This window comes from Gopherus flavomarginatus, chromosome 7 (genome assembly GCF_025201925.1).
Source record: "Gopherus flavomarginatus isolate rGopFla2 chromosome 7, rGopFla2.mat.asm, whole genome shotgun sequence".
NCBI classification, from domain to species: domain Eukaryota; kingdom Metazoa; phylum Chordata; order Testudines; family Testudinidae; genus Gopherus; species Gopherus flavomarginatus.
This window is the reverse complement of record NC_066623.1, coordinates 113155610-113168358: the sequence shown is the minus strand read 5'-3', so window position 1 is coordinate 113168358 and position 12749 is coordinate 113155610. Positions and strand designations below refer to the sequence as shown.

The 12749-nt window shown below is 44.5% G+C and overlaps 1 protein-coding gene across 2 annotated transcripts in view; it reads left to right on the top strand.

Moving 5' to 3' along the window:
- The window catches only part of AKR1A1 (aldo-keto reductase family 1 member A1), a 45108-nt gene that overhangs the window by 20611 nt on the left and 11748 nt on the right, over positions 1–12749 (top strand). For both annotated transcript variants that reach the window (XM_050961226.1, XM_050961225.1), the window contains exons 3-4: positions 5854–5973; positions 8691–8842. In XM_050961226.1, coding sequence (XP_050817183.1) covers positions 5854–5973; positions 8691–8842 — 272 coding nt within the window. The remainder of the gene's footprint in view (positions 1–5853; positions 5974–8690; positions 8843–12749) is intronic.

Sequence of the window (12749 nt, the reverse complement as noted above, 5' to 3'; positions counted from 1 at the left end):
TGAGGTGTTCTATGTCGCCAACCCTAGTTGGAGCTCTTAGGATACATCTACACAGCAATTAAACACCAGGGCTTGGGCTGCAGGGCTATAAAGCTGCTGTATAGATGTTCAGGCTTGGGCTGGAGCCCGAGCTCCAGGACCCCGTGAAGGGGGAGGATCCCAGAGCTCAGGCTCCAGCCCTAACATGAACGTCTATGTGACAATTTTGAAGCCTGAGCCTGAATCAGCCACGGGTCTTGTATTCTGGTGAACAGGTAACCTTAGTTTCCTCATCTGCAACAAATGAAGGAGCTCTGATGTAGTAATGCAGTGTGTCCAGAAGCCTGCATCTGACAATCCTGTGGTCTTCACAGTCAATTTCTTCTTCCATTTTCCATCTGTGAGTAAGCTCGAACTTGTGGATTGCAGCAACCCTCCCCGGATACAGAGAGACTGCCATAGCTTCCTCTAGAATCCGTCATCTCCTTTCTGAGCATGGGTCCAATGGGGTGGCTGCACGGTGGTGTGATATTACAGGAAAACATTGAACAGTCCCTTCATGATGGCTTGGAGCAGTGCAGATGCCTGGCTACTACTATGATGGGGATATATAAATACCTACATAGATTTCACCTTGCAGTGGGCTGAATGGAACTGGTGAATTGCAGTTAAGACAATGGATCCTGTAACAAGTCTGGACTCCTGAGTTCTGTTCCCAGATCTTCTACTGATTTACTGTGTGACCTTGAGCAAATCACTTAACCACTCTGTCTTAGCTTACCCATTGCAAAATGGGTTTAATAATATTTGCTCATCTCCCTAGTGGTATGGATGGGTTTTTGAGATCCTTGAGAACGTAAGAACGGCTATAGTGGGTCAGATCAATGGTCTATCTAGCCAGAATCCTGTCTTCTGACAGTGGCCAATGACAGATATTTCAGAGAGAATAAATAGAACAGGTAATCATCAAGTGATCTATCCACTGTTGTCCATTGCCAGCTTTTGACAAACAGAAGCTAGGGACATTTCAGAGCATGGTTTTGCATTCCTGCCTATCCTGGCTAATAGCCATTGATAGACTTATCCTCCACGAACCAGCTAGTTCTTTTTTAAAATGCTGTTATAGTCCTGGCCTTCACAACATCCTCTGGCAAAGAGTTCCACAGGTTGTGCATTGGGTGAAGAAATACTTCCTTTTGTTTGTTTTAAACCTGCCACCTATTAATTTCATTTGGTGACCCCTAGTTCTTGTGTTATGAGGAGGAATAAATAACACTTCCTTGTTTACTTTATCCACACTAGTCATGATTTTATAGACCTCCTATCATATCTCCCCGCTTAGTTGTCTCTTTTCTCAAGCTGAAAAGTCCCTGTCTTATTAATCTCTCCTCATATGGAAGCTGTTTCATACCCTTAATCATTTTGTTGCTTCCTGCAGCAAGGGGAGGTACCCAGAGGTGGGTCTGATCTCCCCCTGAGAGTAGCTGTGCACGGGAAGTGTGAGTTCTGTCCCTCCCCAGCCTGGGGACTAGCAGCTGGAGCACAGGGAACAGTAGGAGCCCCTGGCTAGGGGCCCCCCAGTCGTCTCCCCACCCCAATAGCTAGATTTCACAGGGGAGGGCTTATTTCACTATCGATGACACATTTTTCACAGTCATAAATTTGGTAGGGCCCTACTTATTATCTATCCCTTTCCTAATGTTTCCCAACATTCTGTTAGTTTTTTTGACTGCCACTGCACATTGTGGATAGTTCTCTGAAAACATCCACTCAGTGACTCAGATCTAATTTTTGAGTAGTAATGGCTAATTTAGACCCCCATCATTTTATATGTATAGTTGGGATTATATTTTCCAATGTGCATTACTTTGCATTTATCAACAATGAATTTCATCTGCCATTTTGTTGTCCAGTTTTGGTCCTTTGGCAAATAGCTACCTTTACTGCAACAGGTAGCCCATAGTTACAAGGTATTTGACCCTCTAAATACTTCCTGTCGAACCTGTTTCCGTGGAATGCTTGTTACTCTGCCAAAATGAGAACTAATCCTGTTAATCAGTTTTTCAATCAGATTAATTTGTTAATATTTGTACAGGGCTTTGAAAATATAAAGCACTCTGTGGAGGCAGTGTGGCCTAATAGATAGACTGTTGGACTAGGACTTGTCAGAACCAGGAACAGAGCCCAGGTCTCAGACTGGCCTACTGGATGACAGCAGGCAAGTCACTTCACCTTCCTGCACTGTCCTTCCCCCACCTGTAAAATGAGGGTGCTGCTGCTTACTTTGTCGGTAAAGCACTTTGAGATTTACAGTTGTAGAGCTGTATAACATCTAGGAATTATTAATACTATTACTAAGTACTATTCTTATTCTCAAACCTTGTTTTCAGGTTAGAAGTATTTTTGCTCTCAGATTCTTTCAATAAACCTCTTTAGCAGATCTGGAAACCTGGTTAGGATGTTTGCCCTTTGTGTGGAACAGTGACTCACGCAGTTCAAACTGGAAAACTGTAGTAGCTCTCAGGACAGGAAAGACACATGCAAATATCTTGACTAAATCTATAAGCCTTGTGAAATGACCAGTCCTGGTTTCCCAGTACTGGAAATTTAACTTGCACATGTAGGCAGGAGACGGCATCCCCGTGTTTAAGCGGTCTTGTAAAGGCATGTCCAGAGCTTTTTGTCCTTAGGCACTGCCTAAGAAATCACTTTGTCTGTGGGGTTCATGTGCTTGTTTGGATGTGACTGTCACAGTTTCAGGGTTAACTGCATCTTTGACAATTCCTTCCTCCTGGCTCTTCCTCGAGGGCATCCACTTTTAAGGTGTGAGGCTCCCAGGTGTCACCTCTCTTGGGCAGAGACCCACATCTCTCTCCCTCTAGACCAGGGATTTAGGCTTGCAGGCCTGCACCTCACTGTGATTTCCCCAGCAGGTCTGATCTTGATCCAGTGCTTGTGGTTAACCGTTCTCCAGGGGCTGCAACAATATATGGAGAGCCCTGCACAGATACAATATTTGGATCCACATCCATTCGCAATCCACAAACATGGTCTGCAGATATCTGCAGATTTGCAGGGTTCTAAACATATATCAATTTCCAACCAGCCTCCAAAGAGCAAAACACATTTATTCTTAGGGTACAAGCATTACAGAGAAAACATATAAAAGTAATAAACGTTCCTATATGCAGGCTAAAAGCTTACCAGAGGTTACCCATCCGTTTTATGGGATCCTCGTAGGCTTTCCAACCCGTCAGCAAGATTGGGGCCCCATGGACAAAAGTTTGCTTATTTGCAGGATCAGAAAGAAGACCCTATGTCAGTTTAAACTCAGCCTCATTATATCAAAAGGACTCTCTTTGTCTGATCCCTGAAAACCCAGCTTGAATCTGTATATGAAAGCCTCCCTGGGGGTGGTACCTCTCCGAGGTTGTTTCGACTTTCATTAACTTACCTTAATCACCTCCTCCTTCCCCTGTTGTTTTTAGTTCCTGGAGGAGCTGTTGTAACGTCCGGCAGATGGAGTAGGACACAATCAATGGCCCACGATTATACGCAAGCTTAATACAATATGGTCTCCAAAGATACTGCATGCAGTTGCAATATCTGTCAGTGGCACTTTTGCAGAGAGCTTACAAAATCAAGCCCTCTGTATCCTCATTCTCCTGAACAATTACTGACACACATCTATCTTCCTGCTCTTTACCCTTCCATCCTAATAGACACCGTTGCCCATGGGGTCAGGGAATAGATTGGAGCTCTACTATGGAACATGTTTAAGTTCCTTCTCAGACCAGATGCTTCTGCTCCATGGCTTTCTATAATCAATAAGTCAGTATTGTTCTGTTCTTTTTGGGGGTGATTGGACTGCATAAAACATTAACATGTTTAGTGATTTCATAACCCAGGCACTGTTTGTAGTAACCATTTCAACAGAAAGTATGTGTCATAGTGAAAGTAAAGCCTATAAATCCTGTCTATGTTGAAGAAGAAAAAAAAATTTTTTTTTGTCATAGTGACTAAGGGAAATTTGCTCTTCAATGAGTATATTGTCTTAGCACACCAAAGAACCTCATCAAAATATCCTGCATGTAGCTTCCCCTTTCCTTTCAACAACAAAAAGAAATAAAATCTAGCAGGAACCAATAGATCTACGCCATACTTGATTTCTTTTAAATCTGTCTTGTAAACCAGAAAATTTTATTGTCTTTCCTCAGTAGTAATTATTCCACTGGCTTTGAAATGGAAAATGCAGGTGCTTTGATAAATTAGTTAAAAGATAATCTGTTTCATCTTTAACTGTCTCTGAATCCTGTGGAAATTCTGTTTTGTTTTGTTTTTTGGTTTTTTTTTCCTCTTCTTACAGGAATGCCACATGAGAATATTTTTGTTATTTGTATTATGGTAGCACTGGGAGTATGTCTACACAGCAAGTGCAAGAGTGCTTCCCAATGTGGGGAGCCAGATATGGGCTAGTTCTGCTTGAACTACGATGCTAAAAATAGCAGCATGGCCTTGGCAGCACAGGTCAGTCAGCTGAGTACAATCCTGCCTGACCCTCTGGGTATGTGCTTGGGTGGCTAGCCCATGCCACTGTGACCACACTGCTATTTTTAGCATGCTAGCTCAAGTGGAACTAGCCTGTGTCTGTTTACCTGCACTGGGAAGCACCCTCCCAGCTGCTGTGTAGACCTTCCAGTGAGCCCTGAACAGATATCAGGACCCCATGTGCTAGACTCTATACAAATGCCTTGCAAGAGACAGCCCCTGCCATGAAAAGTTTACCATCTGCACAGACAAGGTTGCAAAATAGCAATACAGTGTGGGAAGAGATTAACTTCCTCTGTTTCCATGGGTGGAAGCATATTACAGCCACAAAAGCCTGTGCTAGCTCAGGATGCTAGCTCTTCCCACACTGATAAAATAGACTCAGTGTATAGGTCTAGATCATCCTAAAAGAGACTACATAACTACTGGAAATGGTCCCCAGTGGGCAGCTAAGAGAAAAGATGACCCTGTCTAGGCCTTACCTTCTCTGCCCATGGATGGGGCCATCATTCTTTGTAGCAGTCTCTTGCGGCTTATCAAATAATGGGGTTTGAATTTTTATTTTTTCTTCCCCAAAAGCAGCCTGAGAAGTCTGGAGAGTGCACTCTACTAGTTTGTCTCTAGGCTTACTACACTCCTAAGGCATGCCCTGCAGGGGTGTGAGTGCTTCAGTGTGGAGACTTTGTTAGTGGAGTGGCTTTCATTGTTGTGGAGTAGAGGAGAACATAGGAAGTGAACAAAACCATAGGAGAGCCTGGTAGGTGCATTGGAGCAGATTACATCCCAATAAAGTAACCTTACATTGCAGAAATGCAGTGTGAGGAATTTATCAAAACCCTGTACTCTAATAATCTTGGAAGCCCTGTAAGCTAGTAATTTTGGAATTTAAAACCTAACTCTTTCTCCATGGATTGTGCTTCCAGGCACTAGCTGTAAGGTGGTTGGGAATATACCAGTAGGAGCTCCTAGAGCTTCTTGGCACATAGGGAGAATATGCCAGCTGTGCCATTCCTTGAGAGTAACCTCCATCTTTGGCCAGCGAGCTCTACATGCCTGCATGGAGGATCAATGCTTTCCTGTTCCCTTTGGAGTACTTAACAGTGCTTGCCTTGCATAGTCCTTGTACTCAGACGAACACAAGGGCTGCAGAAGGCTCCTTGAGTACTTCTCAGCTTGTCCTGCTTTTGCATCGAGGCACATCTAGTTCTTTTAAAAAAAACAAAAAATGCTCATTATAGATCTACAATAGCTTTTTCTTCAAAATAAACCAGACCTTCCCTTCTCAGTGATTATGCGGAGTTAATCTGTATTTGTTTGTGATTACAGGTGAAGGAGGCAGTGAAGTATGCTCTCGGTGCAGGTTATCGTCACGTTGACTGTGCTGTAGTTTACAGCAATGAAGCAGAGATAGGTGAAGCCTTCCAGGAGAGCGTTGGGCCAGATAAGGTGAAAAAGGAACGGTGAATGTAAACTGGATTGTAAATTGCAGCTGTACCCTGAAAAGTGACTCTATAAAAATGGCATTGCAGAGTTCTGCATATTAATGTATCCTGGCTATTTCTAGGTCAGGTAGAATTTTCTCTCCCAGATCTATGCTGGTTTTGCAGGCCAGACTTTAGTGAAATCTCTTCTCACTACAACAGATGATTGCTCAGAATGCAAACAGGGAACCTGAAGAGTAAGAAGGAGCCTTTTTCGCTCTGCAGTTGCTTTTCAGGGACCCCCCCTTTAAGGTGTCCTAATTTGGGCACCCAAAAATAAACGTTCCCAAAATCACTAGTTACTTTTGAAAATCTTAGTCATAGTTTTCAAAAAGTCACTTGAGCTCATCAGCCTAGATGCAACACAACATGGGGGGAATCCATGTGTGAGGTCTGGTCTACACTATACAGATAGGTCAATCCAGCTACATCAGTCAGTGGTGTGAAAAATCCACACCACTGAGCAACATAGTGTAAGCTGACCACCTAACCCCCTGCGGTAGACCATGCTAGATCGAGTCGATCTAGCTACTGTCTTTCAGGGAGGTATATGACCTACACCAGTGGGAGAACCCCTCCCATTTCAAGTGGAGACAAGCCCTGAGTCCAGGGCTGAAAGTAAGTTAAAGGACTTACTGGTATGCTGGAGTCCTGAGCAGGGGTGTGGCCTCAACTGGAAGAGATGGGGGCCCTGGGCCCTTTAAATCACCCCTACCTGGAAGCCCTGGGGCTCAGGGGCGATTTAAAGGGCCTGGGGCTCTGGCCACCACTACCGCAGAGGAGCTCTGGGCCCTTTAAATCGCTGATGGAGCCTTGTTGCTGCTACCTCGAGGATCTGGCAACTGGGCTCGGGCACTGATTTAAAGGTCCCAGGGCTCTGGCTGCTGCGGGGAGCCCCTGGCCCTTTAAATCACTGCCCGAGCCCTGCTGCTGGAGTCCTGGGGTTGCAGCAGCAGGGCTCCTGTAGGGATTTAAGGGGCATGGGGCTCTGGCTGCTGCAGGGAGCCCCGGGCCCTTTAAAGTGCCACCTGAGCCCTGCTGCCGGAGCCCTGGGGTAGCAGTGGCAAGGGGTGGGGCTCCCCGCAGTGGCAGGAGCTCCAGAACTTTTAAATCACTGCTGGAGCCCTGCCCCCGCTACCCAGGGCACTGGCAGCAAGGCTCCCAAGGTGATTTTAAAGGGCCGTGGGCTCCAGCTGCTGCGGGGAGCCCTGGGCCCTTTAAATTGCCAGCCTGAGGAAGATGGTCTGGTCTGGTACCATATCGGACCGGACCGGCTTATTTTCACCTCTGCCTGAGTCTTAGACTCAGCACCTCACTTCTGGAGCCAAGAGGAGCTGGGGAGGGCCTATTAAAAAAAAGTGTGCTCAGTCTTTGTCGGGGAAGGAGCTCCTCCATGCTTTTTTTTGGGCAGCCTCTCTGAAGCATTGATTTAAGTGTTTTCAGTCCACTTAGCTGTCCTCTCCAACTTTTCTCCCCCAGATTGCACCATCCCTCCTGGTGCAAGATAGGCAGGAATAATCAATACGGGGAGGATAGGACCGTCTACTAGCCAGACTGCATCCAGTAATACTTTTAAAAATGCCAGAGTGGTTTATAATGAGTACTTTAAAAAAAATAAAATTTTCTCTGAACACCATAGGTCAAGCACAAAAATAACAGTGAAATCGATATGGAAAAAACAAACTAAGAAGATTATAGTTATTGCTCCGATGTGTCAGTTTCCTATTCAGAGACTGCTGAAATCCTGGTTCCGTTGAAGTCAGTGGCAAAGCTTCCAATGACTTCAATGAGGCCAGGATTTCACCCTTTGTATATAGTATGTAACATACACATTTTCTATTTATCAAGCTGCTTAACCTTAAACTGTTTCATATGCTGGGCTTTAAGCAACTGGGCAGAGTACTTGAAACACATTTCTTGCACTTGCCAAAAAAAAGTCCAAGTAGGAAGATTTATTGGGTTATTTTTATTTTTGTTGTTCTTTCCATGAGTAGCACTCTTGGTAAATAGTGTCATGAGCTCAGCAAGTTACAGAAGCTAGTTGGGTCTGTCTCATGGGCATGATTCATAAAACAGAAATATAAATAAATAACAATTTACATTTGCGTAAATGGAATAGTCTGTCCACTTTGGCCATGTGTAGTTCAGTAATGGCTAATCAGATCAATTTGCCTGTGGGAATAATTTTTGTTGAAATTAGTTTAGAGGACAGTATTTAGATTAGTGATGGGAGAACTTGGAGAAATGTTTGTGGTTTTGCAAAACTTACTTTTTGAAACTTAATGGATCGGGAGATAGGAGGGGAGGCTGTGAGATATTTTAGAACTTTACTTTTCAATATAAAAATCTTTTTCTCTTTCCATTCTGCATCCCATGCATTTCTAAAAAATCTCATTCATAGGTTCTAAATTACTCCCTTCTTTATTTTAATTACACTCTGGTGGTTGTTTGCCTTAGGAGTTTTTTTTTTTTTGAAGCATTTCAAATTAATTTATTTTCATTTAAGACTTCCCTTATGCTTTGCTAACTGCATTTGAAAAGTATCTTAAACATGGTTAGGACACAATAATTGGCTAAGGAGTCACTGGCCATTCCTCTTCTGACTAGTGCCTTTCATGTATTCAGAGAAGCCTTTGATGTAAACATGTGCAAATATGTTTTTTTCCCCTCTGTCTCTAAAAGCCTGTTAAGAGGGAGGAGCTATTTGTGACATCAAAACTATGGAATACCAAGCACCACCCAGAAGATGTGGAGCCAGCCTTAAAGAAATCTCTGAAAGATCTGAAACTGGATTACCTGGATCTGTATCTCATGCACTGGCCACATGCCTTCGAGTGAGTCCTGCATGGGAGGAGAGCAGGAAGTATAAAAGTAGTGCAGACCATCTGTTTATAACTGGAGGCTAGTTACTGTGCAGCTGTGAATTTCTTGCCACAGATATTGCCTGCGAGGTATTTCCTGATGTTGTTAGTATGGTGAGCTTGAAATGTCTAGTCTGGGCCACCATTGCTGTCCCTCCAAACTTGCATATGCATTTTACCTAAGGACAGACAGACAAAGAATGTTTCCAGTTCACCCCAGTTCTTTGCATTTGAAATGAGTTTTAGCATTAGTAAAATCTGGAAACTGTCTACAAGGAAGATGGATATCTCTTGATAATTGTTCTCATTAGTTTGCAATTATAAAGCTATAAATAGTGGATTTAAACTTGAAATTAAGTCTTATCTGATTTTTAAACTGCACTAAATGTTTAATAGTCAGAACAATTAGGGAGCAGAACCAGTTTTCAGAGAGGCAGTGGAATCGTCATGATTACTAGATACGTACTGTCACAGTTCCCGAGATAACTGCACCTCTGACCCCTGCATTGCCTCTAGGAGGGCACCCCCACTTAGGTCTCAGGCCTCACCGTTTCAGGATGACTCCAAGAGGGGATTTGCAATTCCTCTTGCAATTCCCTGTGATCACCTTAGCAGATCTGACTGCAGTTCAGCACCAGCAGTCCTGTTCTTTCAGGGGCAATGCCAGGGCTAACCAGTGATCAGCCAGCCTTCATAAAGCAAAGTATTATTTATTCAGAACAAAAGCATTACAGAGAAAACATGTTAAAAACAGTAAACGCAGGTTTTGGTTTACTAGACAGACATCCATCTTCCACATGGAGATCATGATAGGAACAAAGTACTTCAAAGCCTTCCCACAGGGCCTGTCCCTCTTGGTCACAGTGTCATGTCAGTTCTTGGATTGAGTGAGAGTGACACCCCCCACCCCACCATTCCCCCCATCCCCAAAGTCAGGCTGGTTACTTTGTACAGTCACAATTCTTTGTTAGCTGTCCTTAACCAGCTCAAACTAGTATATGCCATTTGCAGGGGTCGGTAAGGGCGGGGGACTTCTCCAGATTTATTTACACTGTCTAGGAATCTGTATTAATTATCTCCCAGTGATTTTAGTTATTGCAGGAAATTCCTGTAACTCTTCTCTGGAGCTAACAAATTCTTGGCCCATACAGATTACATATAATATTTATAAAGTTGGTCTAGTAGCCTTTGAATATTCCATGTGTCCACAATATCTGTCACACCTCCCGAAGCAGAGCACTAGGTGGCCTTGGGATCTGAGTGAGTAAGCTGGAAGTGGCTTAACTAGAAGTAACAGGATTAATGAAACACATCCCTGCTGGTGTAAACTGGTGTAGTTACATTGACTTAAATGGAGTTATGTCAGTTTACACCTGCTGAGAATCTGACCTGTTATGAAGGAAAATCTTCCCGAAGGTAAGATCTATTAGCGTGGAATAGTCTCCCAGGGGAATGATGAGGTCCTGTCAGGCTTAAGTTTGGGCTTGAGTCATTTAATACTGGACTGGGTAAAACACTTAAGTATACACTGTAGGGGCCAATCTTATAGCTGTAGAAGGATGGACTAAATGTGACCTGCTATTACTTAAGTATGAACCTCTGTCAGACCAGCTACACAGGAGATCCTCTCAACAGGCCAGCTCTCTATCAGCAGGGCCGGCTCCAGGCACCAGCTGAGCAGGCTCGTACTTGGGGCGGCAGATTCCAGGGGGCGGCATTCGCCGCTTCGACTGCTCCTGCAGGTTTTTTTCTTTTTTCTTTTTGGTTTGCTGCTCCGGCCACCCTGTAGGGGGCAGCAGCGCAGAGGAGGGGCACGCCCTGCTGGGAGCGGTGCCAGGTCTGCAGCAAGCGCGGCAGGGCAACCCGCGTCCTTCCCTGCCCGCTGACCGGGGTGGCGCGGAGCCCTCCTGGCAGGCAGCGTGGCAAGCGCCCTGCTGAAGGAAGCCCTAGCTTCCCCCCCCCCTGCTTCCCGGGGCACTTTTGCAGGGCCGGGAGTCCCCCTGCACCTGCGCTCCGGATGGCCCACAGGTTTGTTTGTCTTCCTCCATTTCACTGCTCCGGCCGGTCCGCAGGTTTGTTTGTCCCCCCACTCCCACTTCACTGCTCTGGCCAGCCCACAGGTGTTTTTTTGCTTGGGGCGGCAAAAAAGCCAGAGCCAGCCCTGTCTATCAGATTCAGAGGAACTCAAATTCTTGCCTCCTGGGAGCTCTCAAGGAGGCGTTTCCATTTTTAGAAGTGTCATGTGACCCGAACTGGACGAGTACCACATTGTGAGTGATATAAGAAAAGACTGTTCAGCACTAAATATATCCCTTTAGGTAACTTAGTGAGGCAATGCATTAAAGGTTCTAGTCTCTGAATGATCAGATGTAAAACAAAAACTGCTGTATGGGGAAGTTGAGCTGAAGGGTTGTACTTAAATGGGAACTGATGCTTTCAGTTAGAACCACAGAATCCATGGGTCTTGAGGACGAATCCTCTCATCCCAATACACAAAAAGCTAGAAGTGAAACCATGTTTCAGGGGCATTTCTGTTGACATGTGATGCTGTTTTCCCCCTACAGCATCTCATAAGGCTGTATTCTAAATTATATTTGGTGCTCAGTCTACCCACGCACTGAGCAAGAACCCTCCCATTCAGTCTGATGCCCCTGATCCCTCACTCCCAACTCATAGACTCATAGACTGTAGGACTGGAAGGGACCTCGAGAGGTCATCGAGTCCAGTCCCCTGCCCTCATGGCAGGACCAAATACTGTCTAGACCATCCCTAATAGATATTTATCTAACCTACTCTTAAATATCTCCAGAGATGGAGATTCCACAACTTCCCTAGGCAATCTATTCCAGTGTTTAACTACCCTGACAGTTAGGTACTTTTTCCTAATGTCCAACCTGAATCTCCCTTGCTGCAGTTTAAGTCCATTGCTTCTTGTTCTATCCTTAGAGGCTAAGGTGAATAAGTTTTCTCCCTCCTCCTGATGACACCCTTTTAGATACCTGAAAACTGCTGTCGTGTCCTCTCTCAGTCTTCTCTTTTCCAAACTAAACAAACCCAATTCCTTCAGCCTTCCTTCATAGGTCATGTTCTCAAGACCTTTAATCATTCTTGTTGCTCTTCTCTGGACCCTCTCCAATTTTTCCACATCTTTCTTGAAATGCGGTGCCCAGAACTGGACACAATACTCCAGTTGAGGCCTAACCAGCGCAGAGTAAAGCGGAAGAATGACTTCTCGTGTCTTGTTTACAACACACCTGATAATGCATCCCAGAATCACGTTTGCTTTTTTTGCAACAGTATCACACTGTTGACTCATATTAAGCTTGTGGTCTACTATGACCCCTAGATCTTTTTCTGCCATACTCCTTCCTAGACAGTCTCTTCCCATTCTGTATGTGTGAAACTGATTGTTCCTTCCAAAGTGCAGCACTTTGCATTTATCTTTATTGAACTTCATCCTGTTTACCTCAGACCATTTCTCCAATTTGTCCAGATCATTTTGAATTTTGACCCTGTCCTCCAAAGCAGTTGCAATCCCTCCCAGTTTGGTATCGTCCGCAAACTTAATAAGCGTACTTTCTATGCCAACATCTAAATCGTTGATGAAGATATTGAACAGAACCGGTCCCAAAACAGACCCCTGCGGAACCCCACTTGCTATACCTTTCCAGCAGGATTGGGAGCCATTAATAACTACTCTCTGAGTACGGTTATCCAGCCAGTTATGCACCCACCTTATAGTAGCCCCATCTAAATTGTACTTTCCTAGTTTATCTATAAGAATATCATGCGAGACCGTATCAAATGCCTTACTAAAGTCGGCTTGTTATCCTATCAAAGAATGTTATCAGATTAGTTTGACATGATTTGTTCTTTACAA